This window comes from Halichondria panicea, chromosome 6, assembly GCF_963675165.1.
Source record: "Halichondria panicea chromosome 6, odHalPani1.1, whole genome shotgun sequence".
In the NCBI taxonomy this organism is placed as follows: Eukaryota; Metazoa; Porifera; class Demospongiae; order Suberitida; family Halichondriidae; genus Halichondria; species Halichondria panicea.
This window is the reverse complement of record NC_087382.1, coordinates 7,478,673-7,500,441: the sequence shown is the minus strand read 5'-3', so window position 1 is coordinate 7,500,441 and position 21,769 is coordinate 7,478,673. Positions and strand designations below refer to the sequence as shown.

General features: G+C 40.6%; 1 protein-coding gene across 1 annotated transcript in view; it reads left to right on the top strand.

Moving 5' to 3' along the window:
- Nucleotides 1–7,996: 7,996 nt before the first annotated feature.
- The window catches only part of LOC135337542 (uncharacterized), a 127,513-nt gene continuing 113,740 nt past the window's right edge, over nt 7,997–21,769 (top strand). The window contains exons 1-3 of the mRNA XM_064533474.1: nt 7,997–8,234; nt 8,496–8,572; nt 10,620–21,769. The exon at nt 10,620–21,769 is cut by the window's right edge and continues 113,740 nt beyond it. Of these exons, the coding sequence (XP_064389544.1) occupies nt 8,200–8,234; nt 8,496–8,572; nt 10,620–21,769 (11,262 nt within the window). The 5' untranslated portion in view covers nt 7,997–8,199. The remainder of the gene's footprint in view (nt 8,235–8,495; nt 8,573–10,619) is intronic.

Below are 21,769 nucleotides of genomic sequence, written 5' to 3'. Positions count from 1 at the left end.
TTCACCGTTAACATTAGACCATTCAGTGTGCCACCAATATCCGCAACAGTTCCATTATCAAGAGTAAAGGTTGAAGTAACATTCTGCTGCATTTCCGCATTCTGGAATGTAATTGCACCAAAATTGACAGTGCTTCCATTCACAGGTTCATTGAAGTACAAGATAAGAAGACCGCTATTGAGGTCAACTTCGAATGCTTCAAGTATAGGGGGTGTGGTGTCTTCTACGACATCAGATACTTGAATAGTGACAGCTTCTATTGCATTTCCTCCTCCAGGTAGATTAATGGAATTGTCCAGCACAGCACCCAGCATTAGGTGAACATAGGTGTTACTGACTTCAGTACCTAAATCGACAAACAGTTTGAGCTCGTCGAGGTCTGGCTTTGTGAGTGTTATATTTACTATGGGATCATCATTCTCTTGAACTACTGATATTGCTGATAAGGTAATCTGAGGCAATGTCTGCGTTTCGTTTACAGTGAGCAGAACAATAGCATCAGGTGCAAACGGTGGTACACGCACGTTGACTGTCTCATCGAACGTTAGGCTCAATAGGCCCAAATTCACATCTAAGATGGCGTCAAGCAGCTGGGGGGGAGTGGCATCTTCTTCAAAGCGTGAGACATTAATAGACTCATTCCCTTCAATTCCAATCAACCCAATGCCATTCATGTCCAATATAGCACCAGTAGAAATTTTCAAGAAAGTATTACCATCATCTGTTGCAAGGCCTCGTTTTCGCTGGATATCGAACAAATCTGCAAATCCTAACCTAAGGATTATCATCAATCCATTGTTACTCTGCGTGTCAGTATAATCAGGGAAAATCCCAGGAGTTAAAACTTGTACAGTGTCGCTAGTATTGGCTTCAGGGAAAGCGTAGAGTCCAATGCTGGAAATATTGAGGGTTTGCACATTAACAGCTTCTGAGAAGAACAAAGTTAGAGTTCCTAAATCGTTATTGAGATCGAAGCTTAGCAATTTGGGTCGGATTATATCAGCAGCAAATTCACGAACCATTTCTGCCTGGGTATCAGAAACTTCAACTACTAGATTATCGTTCATATCTCTGATAGTGGAGACTGTGTGTGAGATAAAACAGTTTGAAGGAGCTGTACAAAGTGAGTCACGAAGTTTAATCTCATTCAAATCAACGTCTTCTAGAGATATAAGTATATTCGTGTCATCGACGGTAGAGGGAGCAAAGCTTGTTTCCAGAGTATAGTTCTGACTGGAGCTTGAAAAATCCCTTGCAGATTGAAGAGTAATTTGCGATACATTCAACAAGCTTATATCAACTGTTTCAGTGAATACCAAAAGCAGCTCTTCTGATGTTAAATTCAGGTTGAAGTAAAGGAGCTCAGGAGACGTTTGATCACTAGTAAAGTTAGCAACTTGCAAAGCATTATCAGGTGATATTCCTAGCAAATCATTCGGAAATGGTGCGAGATCAGAGACAGCACCGTCTGGGATGGAAAGAAAAGTTGTTGAAAAATCAACTGCAAGGTCAGTAAGCCTTTTAATTGAATTCAAATCATCGATAAGAATTGTGATGTTCAAAACTGGTGGATGTCCAGGAAAGATGTTAGGACCAGATAAATTGCCACCAGTCAGCATAAAATCAGTTGAAAGTGAACTATCCAGGCTTTGCAATGTGATGGTATTGAGAATAAGAGTGGACGTGTTAACTACTTCATTGAAAGTCAGTGTCAATATTCCAAGATCAAGATCGAGCGAAAAATCAGTAATATTAGGCTGAGTAGTGTCAGGGACAAGTGTGTCGGAAGTAATTGGCAGGATGTTTGTACTGTTCACATATGCATTGTTGCTCATATCCAGTACGGTATCGGATGCCAACTGAATATAAATGCTTGTCTCATCAGCGGCTAGAATAGGTCTATATTTAATCAAGTTAAGATCTTCTTCACCGATTTGGATCTCAATAACAAAGTTGTCTTCTGATTTCACGATACTATCCATAAGGGTGTACGTTTCTTCACTGGTAATCGTAAAGTTTGAAAGCAAACTGATGCCAGCAACACTAAGAGAAGATGCATTCACTGTCTCTGAAAATGTGAGCCTTAGGAAGCCATTATTTATATCTAGAGAAAATGCTGCAAGCTCTGGTGGTGTAATGTCTTCAACTACAAATGATGCTTGAAGAGGCATAGCTGAGGCAATCGGTGCAACTGCATTCCCACTCATATCTAAAATTGTCTCATTTGTGATGACTATGAAGGTGGTATTTACATCTATACCAAGCAAAACAAGACGTTTTATCTCATCTAAATCATGCCTTCCTAAATTGATGACGATGTCTGTAGAGTTGGGACTCAGACTTATGGATCCATTGGGATAGGGTCCAATGCTGAGAGTATAAATCTGATCAGAGGTGTTGGCACTACTGCTAGCAACAAGATTTATAGCAGGAATTTGGAGAGTTGTTGAATCAACAGTTTCAGAAAATGTGAGGTTCAGTAATCCTACGTTCAAGTCAAGGATGAAGGAACTGAGAGTTGGGCTTGTAATGTCTTCAACAAATGATGTCACTTGGATTGCAGACATAGTTACAAATGGATTGGTTCTCATATCCTCTACCACCATATCTGTTAGTGAGATGTATGTGTTACTAGAGGCTGTTCCAAACTCGAGATTCTGTTTAATGGCGTTCAAATCAGAAGTGGTAATGTTCACTGTTATAATGGGAGAATTCTCAAGAGAGTTGCTTCCACCAGTAAGAGTGAAATATGAACTGGGAGACGATATTGTATCAGCAGATTGTATTACTATCTGATCAGGCTGAAATGTCATTGCATTCACTGTTTCATCAAAAGTTATTACTAATTGTCCGATGTTCAAATCAAAATCAAACGATCTAAGGATAGGAGCAGTGGTATCAAGAACTAGATTGGTCACAATTGTGGCTGACCCTGGCAATATTTCAGCAACGTTATTGTTGTTAGCATCCACAATAGTTGCTCGAGGAAAGCTAATGTACGTTGTATCCTGGCTAATAGCTAGGTCAGTATACAGCTTGATAGTATTGAGGTCATCTCGAGTTAACTCGATCTCAAAGTTGGTACTGTATCTATTGCTCACAATGGAACCTCCCGTTAGTTGGTAAATCCTAGTTGCAGCTGCTGGGGAATTTTGGAGTGACACTAAGGAAACATCGAATGAGTTGGCATCCACAATCTCCGTAAAAGATAAAGAAAGTGTTTCTCGATTGAAGTCCAGGCCAAAGAATCTAAGCTCAGGCGAAATTAGATCCTGGAAAAACTCACTTGCAAGAAATGCATCTGTCGGAAGCACAGAGATAATATTGGCTCCAAAAATATCCATCAGTGAACCTGCCGTGAGAGATATAAATGTATTGTTGGCATTTGATGCAAGGCCTGGTAATGCTTTGATTCCGTTAGTGTCATACTCAGAAAGTTCAATTAAGACTTCAAAGCCATTGAGAGAGGAGCTGGTACTGTTGGTGAGTGTGTATGTACTTGTGGATACACCTGTGCTGTCTGGCTGTATAGTAATCTCTCTGACATCAAGTGTATTCACATTAACGATATCATTGAACGATAGAAACAAGATGCTACTTGTTAGATTCAGGCTAAAGAAAACTAACTCGGGGCCACGGGTATCTATGAGATGAGTTACAGCTTGTTGAGCAATAGGAGATAAATCTATACTATTGCCTGCTACATCAAAAATAGCTCCAGCGAGAAGATATATGTAGCTATTTGCAGAACTAGTGGCGATCAAAGGCTCTAGTTTGATCGCACGAATGTCTTCATCACTGAAAAATATCTCAACCGAGAGTCTATCATTGGAAGTATACCTTGAACTACTGATGCTAGTAAGCGGGATACTGATAGCAGAGGTATCTGTGAGTGGGGCTGACCTCAAAATAATTCTACTAGCATTAATTGACTGTAAATCTACAGGCTCATCAAAACTCAGTTGTATACGATCAGCATCAACATCCAGTATGTCGAAAGCAAGAAAAACGGGAGCTGTTCGGTCTCGAGTAAAGTTCCTCACTTGCAAAGCATCTTCTCCTATGACACGTGGATCGATACTATTACCAAACTGATCATCAATAAGCTGGTCACTATGAGAGAGGAATGTATCATTGACGTTGGTAAAAAAATTGTCAATTGCTTTTAGATTCAAGACGTCCTCCTCGTCCAAAAGAATGGTGAAGCTAGTCACAGCCACTTCTGTGGTGAGATGTCGTGCATTGGTTAGCATGTAGTTGACAGATACATTTGCCGATGAGCTAAACACAACTCTCGTTATATCAAATGTGCTACGATCTACAACCTCATCAAAGTAGAAAGTAACTTCTTCTGCGTCCAAATCCACATCGTAAGCAACAATATTTGGAAGAGTTATATCTCCAGGAACTCTGAGAGCACGCCTTGTGAGAGAGATGTCTCCATTGACCAGCCCCATGATATTATTTCCAGCTACATCCTGTATGAATTCCTGTGTGAAGAAAATCCAACAGTTAGACAAGCTTGTGCAAATCTGATTGATTCGTTTCAACTCGTTTATGTCGAACTCATTCAGTTGAAGAGATACCATAGTCGAGAAAAGTGGGCCAAGTACCATACCTGGTGTTAGTGTGTATACCGAACCCGAAGTGTCAAAGGTCGACTGGAGGCTCACAGCAGTGAAGTTCACAGATGTCGTACGAACAACTTCAGAGAATATAAGTGTAAGCAACCCACTGTCCAAGTCCATCTCTTCAAAGCTAGTGAGCTCGGGTGCTGACATGTCAGGTGTGAAGCCGTCAACTTTGAAGCACTGGTCTCTACTAGTACCTGCTATAGCCCTATTCACAACATCTCTAATAGCATCAGGCATGAAGGTAAGATAGCAATCTTCATCATCGGAACACAAATCACCGCTCTTGATACTGTTTAGATCTTCATCTCCGAGTTGTACAACAATCTGGTCTACCAGGTTTGAGTCTTGAGAGCTAACTATCACCACAAAGGATAGGAGGGCTATGGCTTGCCCTAACATGATGTGAAGTGAACTACGTCTGTTTTTCAGCATTTCACTTTATACTTTGCCCAGTCCTACAATTACATAACACATTTTCAATGCAAGGTCTATAACAAATCAAGTAATGCAAGTATACTCAGTCTCATTATTGCACATAATTGCACTCAATACACATTAATCTAAGTGCTTCCCCTGCTGTTACATTATAGCTTCCTTTATAGCATTCAATTTACTGAAAAAATAATAACTATTATTGACACTGATCCAAATTGGTATAATCATTATGAATAATTATCATGATTGTATAGAAATGGTGGTAATGATCATTGCAAGTACATGACATTGCGAGGCCGTAGCAAGCAAGTGGAGAACAGTCCGGCTATGCAAAGAAGCGCCACAAAATTGTTTGAGGAACTACACCCCCTGATTATGATGTGTACACACTGATAGCGTATTTATCAAAAATCATTTCAGAATGACTATAAGGTAGTAATCCACATGTATGTGTGTATGGCAATGCCCTTTTGTTTTACACATTAACCCATGCAAGTACTCTGAAAAGTGGTTAGGGCATACCGTAGAAACTGGATTATTAGCGCATGCGCTTTTAGGGTCAATAGCAGAGCTCTATACGCTTATATTCGAGAATGCGCCTATAATGCAGTCATTTTTAGCCCCACCCAGCAACCAGATGTCTCTGTGATGAGAGCTCACTCGACTCGCAAGCTGGCTAGAAAGTGAGCAAGCAAGGCAAGCAGGCAACCCTAACTGGATCTATATCATACTATTATGTTACAGTTCATTTTACAGTTCATTTAAATTCATAATTATTATAAAAACATTCATATTGACCAGGAACTTGGAATAAAAGGACCTCATCCATGTCTCACATTCTCTCAGCATGATCAAACAAGGTAACAGCATGCCCAGAGAGTCCTTACAGATAGCTATCATGCACGGTACGTTTGTCGTAACAAGCTAACTATAGCTCATAGATAAACAAAATTAGCTGAATCAATTCTAAAATTACACTAATAACCTTCGCATAATTGAAAAAGCGCTTCAATTCGAGTATAAAAAGAGAGTCCTTACAGATAGCTATCATGCACGGTACGTTTGTCGTAACAAGCTAACTATAGCTCATAGATAAACAAAATTAGCTGAATCAATTCTAAAATTACACTAATAACCTTCGCATAATTGGAAAAGCGCTTCAATTCGAGTATAAAAAGCCTGCAGTTGAGCATGCGCTTAAAATAAAGATACGCTTATAATCGAGTAGCGCTAATAATCCAGTTTCTACGGTAACCTGCTACGGCCCTGCATTGTGCAACCTTGATTCCAGGCCCCTGAGAAGAGGCCCTGGTATTCCACTGTTTGCACACGTGTGAAATCAATCAATTGTAAAGGTTATTAATTGATTATACAAGGGTGTAAAACCATGCAGAGTGGGTGTACCAATACCCAAATTGGTACTTCAATGATGTTGTTACATAATTATAGTATAAATTATACAGATTTAAAATATTGCATGATAGGTATATAGGTCAGCCTCGATTCAAGGCCGATTAAAATACGGCCTGGTACCTATTGAAAGAGTGATAGTGCGCATGCGCTTTAAATTACACAGAATATGGGTAATCGTACTACGAACGTAAAACCTTAGTAAATTATACCGTCAATAATAATTTATTAGTTCATTTACTAAGAATAATTTATGTTCCGTAATACTTTATCTCCATGACTGAGTTCTGTGAAGCTGTGGCTTATGCAATCTATTGCGTTGGTGTAGAGGCTTGAACACTAGTATAAAAACAAAAGAGGCTATCATCTACGATCGTCCTATAGTCAGGTTGTCTTCCCAAGTAGCAGTAAAGAGGCACCATACACTTCTCATAGACTGTACACATCCAAGCTAAGACATCCTGACCATACAGCCGTCATAGAGGTATATGAGAGCCTCTTCTGGCTTCAGACTAGTGTGAAAGCCTTCTGGAACAACGCAACAACAGAGTGCAGATGATGTACATAGATAGAAAATAGAAGAGTGAAAGAAAAAGGGGATTCCTCAGATTCTGGTAAATAAACTAACACATGCGTACCTATCACCATGCAATAGGTACCAGGCCGTATTTTAATCGGCCTTGAATCAAGGCTAGGTACGTATAGGTAACCTGGAGTGGAAATTTTGTTCATCGACGGAACCTGGTAAAATGACTAGTGTTGAGTTGTCTTCTTAGGTAATTTAAAAGCTTTCTTTCTACAAAACTATACACCTTTTTCTATACACGATTTGGCTTGGCACAGAGTTCCATCCAAACTATGTATTATTTACAAAGGGTCAAACCAGTGTCTGAAGAGTAATTAGGAAAGCCTATAATACTCTCACCAGTTAGTGTTAATCCCATTGAAATTACACTGGTAGCTATAAGTTTGTGATTATATAGACATTCATGGTCATACATACATCAAATAAATATACACTACATCTACATTCAATGTTTATGCTGAAATGCATGTCAGCTTACAGGATAACTAGTCAGTTTAAAAGTTTAAGCAATCGTTAGAATTTGTATACCAATTGATTCAACTAGAGCTATGTATCTTAAAATACTTTATCCATACATTATAATGACTCACTGATTGTTAAAAACTCATTGCTGAAATCCAGCAAGTAAAGGATAAGCACGAACGATGGTCTTTATAATCTTTCTGCAGTGTACGTCTCGATAGAGAGTTCCTATGCAAGGGGCACACTTTGGTAAGAATATTCAAAATGGTTAGCGCAATGTTTGGCTGTTGCTAGAGCAAACAAATACCGACCTGCCCACTTTTTACATCCACCCACCACTAACCTTTGAGCCAATCGCATGGAGTGTCACATACCGTGGCTTCATGAATATCAGTAAATCAGCCGCATGACACTTGTTTTTCCACCCCTTTCCATGGCTACTGCTAAACATTCATAGAAGACATCCCGCCTATTGTACATAGAATTATAGCCTAGGGTCACGTTACCTCCCTATTTGCCAAGAAGAAGCTTCTTCCCAAGTCTTTCTCTGAGTGTTCTTCACTGCTAAAACTCCGATTGCTATTGCTATTGAACCCAATTTGAGCAGCCCCGCCCCCATTTCAAGAGCTGTGGACAAGATTAGTTCGTGAAACTCACAGAAAAGGATCAAAGATGGGGCGGCGTTGGGCTTTGTCACCAAGTCCAAGGTGAGTGCTTAGAGTAAGTACCTTACTCATCAGTAGCGCTAGCTGCAAGGCAGTGCTCAGCAAAGATAAATGTAGCCGGAATAAGAACTAACACTCATACAATTTTTCTGTAGCTAGATCTATACAAGCTTTATGTTTTATTTGATATGGGCTGAAATCTAAAACAGACTGAGCTAGTCTATGTGATCTATAGATCTTAGATCTTACTGGTCAGCTATTTTTGTTTTGTGACTATATCTCATCTGCTCAATTTCTATACAGTTCCACCCCCAAGATGAGCTCTACCAGCCATCTCCAGTTGGTCATATTCACTCTCCTCGCTCTAGCGACTATGTCAAGTAGGTGATGTGTGTGAGGCAAGGGGGTGGACTCATGGTTTAATTTGCTTCAGCTGTTGCATATAATAGCAACATGTATAGTGCTTGTAGCCTCTTGTTACAGCTTGTTCATAAAAGTGGGTGTAGCTTGTGATTATACATGGCTTCCTGGAACCTCATACTTTGATAATGCAGTGAGTCCACCCTCTTTGTCTGTTTGTGTGTGTGGGGTTAGTAGTTGGGTGTGGCCAAACCCAATTGTAAAATAAAGGGTTGAGTATTGGATATCAGCACAATACACGTCACCAGGTCAAGAGAGTACTCTTTTATGCCCTCCTGTCCCGCTTGAGGCACAGTATAGCGCCTGGCAATTATTCTGCATGGCTTCATAATTATAGGCCTGAATGCTAGCTATACGAAGACAAATTTAGGTTTCAGGGTGAAAAATTAGAATGACACCGCAGCTAGCCTGTGACAATAATTATCATAGCTATAATTGTAGAGCTATAAGGAGAAGTATATGACCAGCACTTTGACTGTTCTAACACTTCTAGAAGTTTTTGTCAATGACCAAGGGAAGACACGCGAGCCATCATGGCCTTTAATTTAATGTTGAAGATTCGTTTACATGCATTTAAGTGTATAGCGTAGATCTGCATCACAATTGCATTGTTAGCGTGTTTAAGTGTAGCGTAGATCTGCATGGCCTGGAGCTGTTGCCGCATCTCTGGAAGAATACAGTAAGCTCGACTCGGAGTTTTAAGGTTCCCGAGTGAACACTGTTAGGTTTTCTGTAGTGGGACAAAACATAATTATATAGCCCTCCTGCGTGTGTGGGGTTGGCCACAACTACCCAAATAGTATAGGGTTGTGTGCACATAATATTATCATGCGTGTGCCCCGGTCATGATTAAGTTCATAATGTTATTTGCCCTTGTGCCATTTCTTAATTGTGACAAGCAATTTTACGGTATTTCTAGTTCATGCATGCAATAAGGTGATAATCAAGAGAAGCTATAATGCAGTTAAATTTCACTGCTCTAATTATAAAGAAGTGATAATTATAACTAAATAATTACTAGATTGATAACATCTTCTGGTGCGCACGCTAATAACATGTTGTAGGAGATCATAATTCTGTTCAGATGTGTTGATTTTCAGTTTGGAGCACATGGTATATTATATTATACACTAGCCTCGATTCCAGGCCACACTGAAGATGGGCCTGGTATCAACTGTTTGCGCATGCGCTACCTATAATACCCTGAAACTGGGTAATTTGGATAACATTGTATATGCTCAGTAAAACAATAACGTCACAACGAACGGAAGTAGATAGAAGTTCGATTGCAAAGGTTTCTAGCCTATCTGATAGCATTCTAATAGCTACCCTTAGCCTGCTATGTTAACAAACGACTCACAAGCCTGCAACAGTGTGGATGACAATCATCTGAACGGAGTGAAGGCTGACAATAGCCTATATGGACGTATATGGACAGGCCACGCCCATCTGCTACTAACCTTCGTGAAATTGAACTATTTTGCATAATTATATACCCGTTGTTCATGTATTAGGTGCTAGTGTAGACTCTATCAGAAAGAAATATAGCTGCTGCAACCAAATGTACAGCTCTGTCTCTAGCTATAGCTAGCTATAATATTATAGCTCTGTGCATATTATGAATTTGCTTTGTCTGTATACTTATTCAGATTCAGGATATTTTTTCTGGTAAAATTTCTGTTTAATGGGAAACTTTACGGGAAAATTGTCCAATAATTTTGCGTATGCGCTAGCAGTTAGTAGCAGGCCTCCTTGTTGAGGCCTTGTGAAGGGAGGCTAATTATACACATGATTATTATACCAATGAATATAAAATTAATATATTCATTGTACTTGGTTTTCATGGTTACCAGAAAAATAATAACTGTATTACTTACTTGTGGTTCTTGCACATGTTCAGCGGCTACAAAATTAATATCATGCATGATTGTCTTAATAATATTGGTAAATATTATGAGAGGAGCCAGTAATATTACACAATGATATACATCCAAATCTAATCATTAGGTGCTCAACCAACGTTGACGGTATCTCATACTTTGGATCTAAACGCAAATACTTTGACGTTGACCTTCACTGGTATTGATCCAGCACTTCTTAGTGCTAGTATCAATTGCTCGAGGATTTTCCTTGCATCAAGTTCAAATGGTTTTGCTACGGCTTTTTCTCTTGCTGGCAATGCAGTATTTGATGCTACTGCCATGACAGTCACCTGTCCTATAGGTAATCAACTACAGATTGCCATCAAAACTGATGCCACCTTTGGCACCTCAATCACTGACACATTTGTGTATTTTGATACGGGTACTGGTATTGTTGATAATTCTGCAGTAGAACTTACTGTCGATATCACGGCGGGTACTGCTATTGATGGAAATGTGCCAGATTCTTTGCCTCCAGAGCTTGCTAGTTTTGTTGTGTTTGATCTTGATCAAGGTATGCTCACCTTCAGCTTCACAGAGGTAGTTAATGTAAGCACGTTCAACTTCACTGACCTACTGCTACAGAATGACTTTCCAGTTCCTGCCAGTGGTGAAGCTGTTGGCTTGACAGGAGGCAATTGTAGCACTGCCTTTAACTGCATCTTGAGTGATGTGGTCAGCTTTCGTGTGTCCGATGAGGATTTGGATGAAATCAAGCTTAATGCTGGTCTTTGCTCTTCAACAACCGACTGTGTGCCTGTTTTCACCTCCTCCTTTGTTGCAGATTTAGCCTCAATGCCTATCAGAGCATATGATCCAGCCATGCACCGAAATCAGCACCAGTTGTTGCAGTTCATTACCGATATGACTGGACCGGAGTTAGTTGCCTTCGAGCTGGATCTCTCCGACGACATCCTCACACTTGTATTCGATGAACCTGTGAGTGTTGACACATTCAATCCTGCAGAAATATCTTTGCAGTCTACTGCTTCTGGTGGTGGCATGGTATCTCTTACCTCTAGCTCTACCCCTCCTCCCAATGACGCTGCGATCCTCAGTGTCCAACTGAATGCTGATGCTCATTTGCTAAAGTTAGCCTCGTTTGCTAGCTCTATTGATAATACCTTTATTTCAGTAGCGTCTATAGCCATTGAAGATCTTTTCGATAACGCCGTATCAGAGATCAACTCCTCCTTTGCCCAGCAAGCAAGAAACGTCACTAGTGACACACGTGCACCTCAAATCCAGTCTTTCACTCTTGATCTTGACGCAAACCAGGTTCTTATTACCTTCTCAGAACCAGTGTTTGTTTCGACCATCGCTAGTGCCAACTTTAGCATTACCAACCAGGATGGTTCCTTCAATGTTGGCTTGGGAGGTAGTGTAATTGTTGACATCAATGGTGCCCCAGCATTGGGAGCTTTGGTGGTTCTTCGGTTCATGCTTGATAGTGCTGCACTTACAGCAATTAAAACCAATTCTTCCATAGGCACTACCCCAGCTAACACGCAGCTAATTGTAGAACCTTTTGCTTTTGATGATATTGCTAACAACACCAATGACATGCAGCAAAATCTTAGTGCCACTGAGGTTATCCAAGACGACACTGCTGCTACTCTCATGGACTTTTCCATTGACTTGAATATTGGTAGACTCGAGCTGACCTTCAATGATGTGATTGATGCTTCATCAGAGAGACTTTTCCGAAGGACTGTTACCATTCAGGACGCAGATGCATCCACAAATACTGGTTTTTATGACCTTACTGGAGGTACAGTTGTGTCTGGAGACTCAACTGTCATTGTTATTGATCTTACACAAGAAGACTTTCAAGCATTGAAAGCAAACCTTGATGTAGCTACATCTGCTGTCAACTCTTACATCACCATTGAAGCAGAAGCTTTCAGAGATATTAGAGGTGTGGATATCCTCGCCGTAACTGACACTCGTGGTATCCCAACAAGAAACTACACATCTGATGTTATTCCACCTGCTCTGTTGAATGATATGTTTAACTTTGATCTGGACTCTGGGGAGCTTGTGTTGTTTTTCGATGAGCCTGTACTTGATTCGACGTTGGTGTTTAGCAAGTTGATCCTTCAGAGTAGTGCTATCAACGGTTCTTCTAGCGTTAGTCTCCAAATGGGTACTACAACAGTCTCAGAAATGATGACTGTAGTGACTATTCTGCTCTCTAGAAATGACCTCAATGCTATCAAAGCTGCAACTGATGTAGCTACGAGTGTGTCGAATACATACCTTCAGATTGAAGCCGGTGCCATCAATGATACATCTTCTAATCCAATCCAATCCACTGCTCAGAATCAGACAATGGTTGCAGTACAGGTTTCCGTTTTCGCTCGAGATGTTACTCCACCTGCACTAGACTCTTTCGTTTTAGATGTCAATACTGGGGAACTGCTTATCACGTTTGATGAGACTGTGGACCTATCAACCTTTGTAAGTACCCACCTAATACTTAGAAGCACTGATACTGTTCCTGCTGATGAGATTATGATAAGTGGAGGGGCAACTAGCACAGGAATAAGTTCAGAGGTCACATTGTCCCTTCTTCCTGCGGACATCAATTTCCTCAAACTGCGACGCGACTTTGGAACAGCTACATCCAACACATATTTGCAAGTTTTAGCCAATGCTGTTACTGATTTGGCTGCATTCTCATCTGATGTTGGCTTACTCACAATGGCTACTAATGTAATTAACGACACTTCACCACCTGTTCTTAACCGCTTTGTTCTTGATCTCGGCACCGACCAGGTTCGTCTTACGTTTGATGAGCCTGTACAAGCTAATTTGTTGAATGTGTCGTTTTTCACGATGTACAACACATCAGCTTTGACCAACGGAATTACCCTGAGTGGGACAGTAAGCTCTGTTGATGGCACTGAAATCATTATAGACCTACTTCCTGATGTTGCCCTTGATATAAAGTTGTCTAATAGCATTGCTGAAACAGTTGATAACACTTTCATTGGCTTTGAGGAAGGTGCAGTTGTCGACATTTACAATAATCTAATACTGCAAACTGTCATTGCTATACAAGCATCAAATGTATTCCCTGATACAAGTGGACCACTCATTATGGCATTTAATTTTGATCTGAACTCTGGAATCCTTACCTTGATCTACCGTGAACCTGTAAACCCTATCACATTTAATGGAGCGTTTGTTACTATCCAAGATGCTTCCTTAGCAAGCACTAGCTATACTCTTACAGGTGGAACTGCTCTTCAGGCAGCCTTGAACAGAACCTTAGATATCATGCTGCTTGCTAGTGATCTCAATGCTATCAAGGCAGACACTGGTCTTGCTACAAATGAGAACAATGTCTATCTTTCTTTGGGTGCGGGAGCTTTGGAAGATACATTTGGAAATCTTGTGGCCCCTGTCTCAATAATGTCTGCCATCCCAGTTAGCGTATTTACTAATGACACAACATCTCCTCAAGTTTCTTCTTTTGAACTACGAAATGCTCCTAATGGAATCAGTATTGTCTTGCTTGTGGTCTTTTCTGAGACAGTGAATGCTTCTACAGTTGTACCCACAAGCTTCACAGTGCAAGAGGCTCCTGGATCAACTAATGAATATACCCTAACTGGCGGCACAGTCACACTTATCGATAGCGCTGAAATAGAAATTCTTCTTACCTCTACGGACCTTGAAGCAATCAAGATCAGGTATCCTCTAGGCTCAGTAGTGAATTCAAGTTTCCTCAGAGCTGAAGCAAATGCTGCTTTTGACATGGTTGACCTACCAACTAGTCTTGTTGATTCTGCAAATGCTGTTCAGGCTCGTAACATCTCTGGGGATCTAAATCCCCCAAATCTGGATAGCTTCTCTTTGGATATGAACATTGGAGTGATTTCCTTCACTTTCAATGAGGATGTAGTAGTTTCCACTCTCAATATCTCTTCAATTCTCCTTCAGAGTTCATCAGGCTCCACATCCAACAACCAAAGCATTTCAAACAGTATCATTGTTACAACCGCAAATGTGTCCATTATTGATATTGAAATCAGTATCGATGAGCTCAATGCTATCAAAGTCAACACTCAGCTTGGTACTATGGCTACAAATACCTACATATCTTTTCCAAGAGGCATTGTTCAAGATTCAGCTGAGAATCTTGCTTTTGAAATTCTCTCAAATACTGCAAGAGAGGCTATAGGCTTCACGGAGGATACAACTCAACCAATGGTAATTGCTTTTGATCTGGATATGAATATTGGGATACTCACTCTTGAATTTGATGAGGCTGTAGACCACAGTACCTTTGATCAAAACCAAGTCGAAATACAGAATCGTGTATCAGAGCCTAATTCTTTAGTCAGACTTCATGATTTAGTCAGCTCTCCCTTGCAATCTACCGATAGTCCTGTTGTTGTAATTGAGTTACGTAAAGATGATCTTGCTGAAATTCAAAGAAGAAACCAGCTTGCTATAACAAATGACACCACCTTCTTGGCCATCTTGAACTTTGCAATCAGAGATATGAACAGCAATTTTCTTGTCCGTGTGCCTAATATTGATGCACTTGAAGTTAGACACTTTGTCCCTGACACTTCACCACCATTCGTAGAAGAGTTTAGTCTTGATTTAGATGAAGGCTACCTTTTTCTCACATTTAATGAAGCAATAAGGAATTCTGTGTCAACTGTGAATCTTTCCCTGTTCACGCTGCAATCAGCAAATTCATCAGCTGTATTCTCGCATAGTCTCACTGCAACAACTCAAAGATATTGGCCGCAAACGGTTAACGGAATCTGGACACACTATTTTCAACTCAGAGTTACTCTTACAGAAACTGACAATATTACTCTGAAAAGAGAAGAAGAGTTTTGTTCAAATACGAGCAATTGCTTTATCTCTTACGATGCTGGGGCAGTGACCAATTTCGATGATATTTTCAATGATGAGTTATCAACTGAAATGGCTATGCAGGCAACTGTCGTCACCCCCGATGTCAATGCACCTAACTTAGTGGAGTTTGTCGAGTTCAATCTTCGTGACGGGTACTTTACTTTGAGATTTGATGAACCGGTGCGACCATCTTCATTTGATACTTCAAGAGTTGTCTTCCAAACACTCTTCTCTGAGCCAATAAGCAACCTTACTCTCACTGACGCAACATTGATCACCATGGAGAATGCTGCAACTGTGTCTTTTAATTTATCTCAAGCAGACGTTGAAAGAATCAAGTTGGATCCCTTTGTGTGCACACGGAAGTACACCTGCTATGTTAGACTGCTACAAGGTGCAATATTAGACAATGCTGAAGGTAGAAATCCTTTAAACGAAGTGCTTGAGGTTTTCCCAGGATTCATAGCAACAACATTTACTCTCGACGAGGAACGGCCTTATTTAGATGCTTACGACTTAGATTTGAACCAGGGAACGATTTCCTTCATATTCAGTGAGCCAGTATCTCACACATCAATGAAGCCCACGTCACTGACTATTCAGTCAACCTCAGGCTCCCCAGTTCCATCGGTAGAGGTGTACACACTAACTGGTGGTGTTGTGATGCCTCCAAATGGTGATATCATCACACTTGTATTCAATGATGATGATCTATGTGCTATCAAAGGAAACAACAATCTCGCCATGGATAGGAGTACCACTTTTGTATTCTTTGATGAAAACTTTGTAAGTGACTTGGCACATGAGCCCTTACCGATACGCCCTGAAGATAGCACTGCAGCCGTCCAGGCTACGAACGTTGTTAATGACACTACACCACCTTTAATTAATGAATTTCAGCTGGACTTCAATGAAGATCGTCTTCTGCTTACTTTCAATGAACCTGTTCGCACTTCGACTCTACAGAATTTGACATTCTTCAACATCAATTCTGGAGAGCAACCTATTCCTGTGAGCTCAGTCACACTAACTGGAGGTCAAGTGGTCACCCAAGATGATGGAGTCAAGATCATCATCATCATGCTTGCTGAAGATGATGTCACTGCTATTAAACTAAGCTCACAGCTTGCAATCAACTCAACTACCACTTACCTATCAGTGCAGAGTGGAGCCATTGTTGACATGTCGGAGATTGCCATTCCTGACATGCTGAATATACCAGCTTCTTCATTTGTCCCTGATGCAACTAGACCACAACTAATATCTTTTGCTCTTGATATGAACCTCGGCGTAATGAATCTCACGTTCGATGATGTCATGACCATGATAACATTTGATCCAACTGCATTTAGAATTCAGAACAGTCTCAGGGCGACCAATGGCCTCCATTACACGCTAACAAACTCCACCACAGATAGTCCTAACGGGTATGAAGTCCTTGTCCAATTCAGTGACGTTGACTTCCTTGGGATGAAGGACATGTTTGGTCTTGCAAGGAGCATAGATACAACATGGCTGACAATGCAGGCTTTTGCTATTGATGACGTTGATGGTATTGACGTCCTTGCTATTACTGACGGCAAAGCCATCCAGGTCTTAAATTATACCATCGATTTTGCGTCTCCCCAGCTCACATCTTTTATATTTGATCGTGATAATGGTGAACTGCTTCTAACATTCACTGATTTCATGTATGCAGAGACATTGACTACAACCAGTATTTCTGTCCAGAATGAGCAGGTTTTTGATACTGCCTCTACTGCTGTGATAAGTCTCACTGGAGGCACAGTAACCAGGACTATTGATGGAAGGACACTTGTAATTACTCTAGTTCCAGATGATCTCAATACTCTCAACTTCAACCTATCGATTGGTACATCTGTTAGTGACACATTCCTAGTTTTACCAATGGGAGCCGTTAACGATCTTTTCAGCAATCCATTAGATCCTGGTTTTGATTTTGCTAATGCTCTACCTGCTGCAGATGTGATCAATGACACTACTACTGTAGACTTGGACACGTTCACTCTCGATCTGAACTCTGGTGAAATATCCTTGACTTTTTCGGAAACCTATTCTCGAAATTTTTTCAATGTTAAAGCGCTAACTTTCCAAGGTGAAAGAAATGCTACGTTGAGAGCCGATTCATATACTTTGAGCAGTGAAACTGCTTTTGAGTTTGTCACTGCTGTAGAAGTGTTAGTCACCTTTTCTGGCGATGACCTCACAGCCCTTAAAGCAATACGCAATGTTGCTAGCTCAGTATTAAACTCGTACCTGTCTTTCAGTTCCAACCTTGTTCAAGATGTTAGTTTCAACCCCGCTACGGAACGTGATATTGATAATGGTATTCGAGCAGATGTATTCATTGGTGATACTGTCAGTCCAGTGCTACTCAACTACACCGTGGATCTCAGTGCAGGCTCTATTACATTCACATTCTCTGAAGTTGTTGATAGTCAAAGCCTTATATTAAGTGATCTAACCATTCAGAACCGTGAATTCTCTCCATTGCTTACCTACGTTCTTAGTGATGGCATCTTTGATGAATCATTCACATCTCCACTAGCTACGGTGATGTTCTCAGATACCGACCTGAATGGAATCAAGGGTATTCGAAATCTTGTTACCTCTAGAGATGACACATACATCACCTTCCCTGCTTCATTTGTGACTGACATGGCTGGAATCCCTGTCATTGAAGTGGGGCCACTAGGAATGCAAGTAGGAGAGTTTGTGTTTGATTTTACACCTCCAGAGCTCCTGATGTATAGTCTGGATGTTGACGTAGGCTTGCTTGTGCTGAATTTCTCCGAGATTGTTGATGCAAACACTCTCGACTTAAGCTTGTTTACGATCCAAAACACTGCCTTTCCTGCAAATGCAACTCAAACTGTGTCACTTGTTGCCTCTTCAGTAACTACAAATTCTAGAGACTTTGAGATATACTTAGCCAGAGAGGACATCAATGCCATAAAGCTCAACACCAGCCTAGCTTCGTCACTTGACAATACCTTCCTTATCTTCACCAATGCATCAGTTTTTGACATGCTTGGAAACCCTATTATTGGTAATGAGATTGGAATCCCACCATCTTCTTTTGTTGGAGACACTTCTGGTCCCATAATTGAGCGTTTCATTCTCGATTTTGCTCTTGGAACATTAAGGCTGTTTTTCAATGAAGCTATTAATGCTGATACTCTGCTAGTGACTTCATACACGCTGCAAAACATCCAAAATGCCGAAATTCCTGGTGCTAATCTAGTCAGCTTCACTCTCACCACTAATAGCCTAGTGATAAGTGATAGTAGTGATGTTATACAGATCAGAATTGGCGTGGAAGACTTGAACATAATCAAGAGTTTCAGTGATCTAGCTACGGACAGAAATGACACTTACCTTGTTGTCACTTCCACTGGTGTACAAGATACTTCAAGTAATCCAGTACGTGCCATTCCATCTTCCAATGCACTCAGAGCTGAGGAGCTTCTGCCAGATACAATTGGTCCCATCATTGAAGATTTCACACTTGATTTGAACACCGGAGAGCTATTCCTCACTTTTGGTGAAACAATTGATGGTTCCTCCATTCAAATTTCATTGTTTGCGATTCAGGATGCTAGAGCTAACCCCCAAATGAGTGTCACATTGACTAATGGAACTTTTCCTACTAACAATGATATCAGAACTGTCATAACTCTGGCTGGTACGGATCTGGACTTGATTAAATTCCGAAACTTAGGCAACAACCAAAGTGACACCTATCTAGCTTTGGAAGCCGGAGCTATCCTTGATGCTGCTGGTAACCCAGGTGTGGAGCGTACACTGCAAGCGAGTGAAGTTATTCTAGACATTACAACACCCACGTTGTCTACATTTGATTTTGACCTGAATGTGGGAGTTATGACTTTGGGTTTCGATGAGGCAGTAATATTATCGTCGTTTCAACTTGGTGAGCTTGTTCTCTCAGAAGAAGTGGTTGACACAACTGATGTGGAGGATTTCAGTGCGTTTTCCAGCAATGTTGATTATGCTCCAAACAGTTTGCGTGATCTTCGAATTGAATTTACTAACGATGAGTTGAATGAGATCAAGAGGATCCAAGTCTGCCGAGACAATATCACCTGCTATCTATACTTCCCACGTAGTCTTCAAGCTGTTACCATCACTGACATTGCTGGAAATCCTGTGGAAATCATTCAATTTTTTGAAGGTAGACCTGTCAGCACATTTACACCGGATACCACGCCACCCACTCTTGTTGGTTTCTCAGCGTTTGACCTCAATACTGGACGACTCATTGTGTCCTTCGACGAAACAGTGAATGTGTCATCAGTGCAAGTTTCAGAAGTTACTTTAGCTCAATGGTATACACTACCTAGATTGACCACACCACCTTATTCACTATCAGAAGGTACCATTTTCAGCGAGAACGGACCTATGATTGAAATCCAACTGTCTATTACAGATCTGAATGGCATCAAAATGAACTCTGCTATATGTGGACAGCCTCTTCAATGTTTTATCCAATTTACTACAAATTTTCTGTCAGATATGGCTGGAAATATGGTTGCAGAAGTGGTTCTACGGCAAATAGAACCATTAGTTTTTCCACTAGCAGAAATTGTAGGTAACTTCACAGACGACACAACTTCACCTAATCTGGTGAGTTATGATTTTGACCTTAACACTGGTGAACTAGTGTTAACATTTGATGAGCCAGTTGTTCAAGACGGTTTCCAAGCCAGTCAAATTACCTTTCAAAATGCCTTCTTGTCAACTAGTTCTTACTCAATTGTGGAAGCAACTCTTCCCGGTAGAGTTATTGGGACAATACTCAGAACAAATTTGAGTGATGCAGATCTTATTCAAATAAAGGCAAGAAGTACACTCGCAACTGATAACACCACAACGTATGTAACTATCACATCCGACTTAATTGCTGATAACTCAGAATTAGGTAACTCAGTGAATGTTCTTGCTAATGGTATAAGTGCTCTTCAGGTTACCATATTTTTAGGTGATGTTACAAGTCCTTCCATCACAGACTTTTCCATTTTGGATCTAGATTCTGGCACACTTCAGGTTATCTTTAACGAGCCCATTGATATCAACACATTTGACTCTACTGGATTTCACCTTCAGTCTGAGATTGATCAAGGAACAATGCTGACAATATTATCTGCAACTGTTAGCTACAGCAGTTTTAGCAATGACCTAACAACAGTAGACATAGCTATCAGTGATGATGATTTTAGAAACCTTAAGCTTCTTACAAATCTTGGAACCAGTGACACTGACAGTTTCTTGTTTGTGGATTCTGGCTCTATCAATGATTTAGCAGGCAACCCTGTTCAACCTCGATTTAGTAACAATTCTCTGCCAGTAAATTCGTATGTGAGAGATATCACTCCCCCAAATCTCATTTTCTCATCCCTAGACCTCAATTTAGGTGTCTTGGTTCTCTCATTCAATGACATCATGCTTGCGTCCTCATTCCGAGTCAATCTTTTGAGTATCCAAGGCAACAGCAGTATTCCAACAGTTTCTTTTTCTCTAACTGATGCTGCCAATGTGACTACTGAAAATGGATACAATATCACCATAGTCCTTACTGATAACGATTTGAATGAAATCAAAGCCAACACTCAACTTGCCTCAAGTCCAGAAAATGCATATATTGTGATGGCCTCAAATGCAATTACAGATGTTGCTGGTGTGGAAGTGATTGCTAGATCTAACACTGGTGCATTCAGGACCAATGAATATATATTCGATACCACAAATCCCATACTAGAGCGGTTCACCTTTGATTTAGGTGGTGGTGTACTAGTATTGAGCTTCACTGAAGCTGTAGATACTGTGAATTTTGCACCAAACCAAATCACTCTGCAGAATGTTGCTAATGCTAGTGATACGATGACATTTTCATACAATATCATGGCTGGACAACTAGTAAGCACCCCAAATCGTCAGATATTTGAATTCTTTCCTTCAGTAGCAGACCTCAACAATATAAAAAGTCTACTGACTCTTGGAACCTCTGTTAACAATACTTACATTGTCATTCCATCTGAAGCCTTCCAAGATCTCAACAGCAATCCCATTGTTGAGATTGATGCTGATAATGCACTGAGAGCCTCAGACTTTTCTGATGATGTGGTCCCTCCAACTGTCTCCATGTACTCATTTGATCTCAACAGGGGCATAATCGACATCACTTTCTCTGAGTCAATCCAAATTAGCTCTATCAACTACACCGGCTTTGTTCTCAGAAGTTCTCAAACTAATCCTGCAACAGAGTATTTGCTTACCAGTGGAAATACTACCGCAATGGGTGGCAACATCATTGAT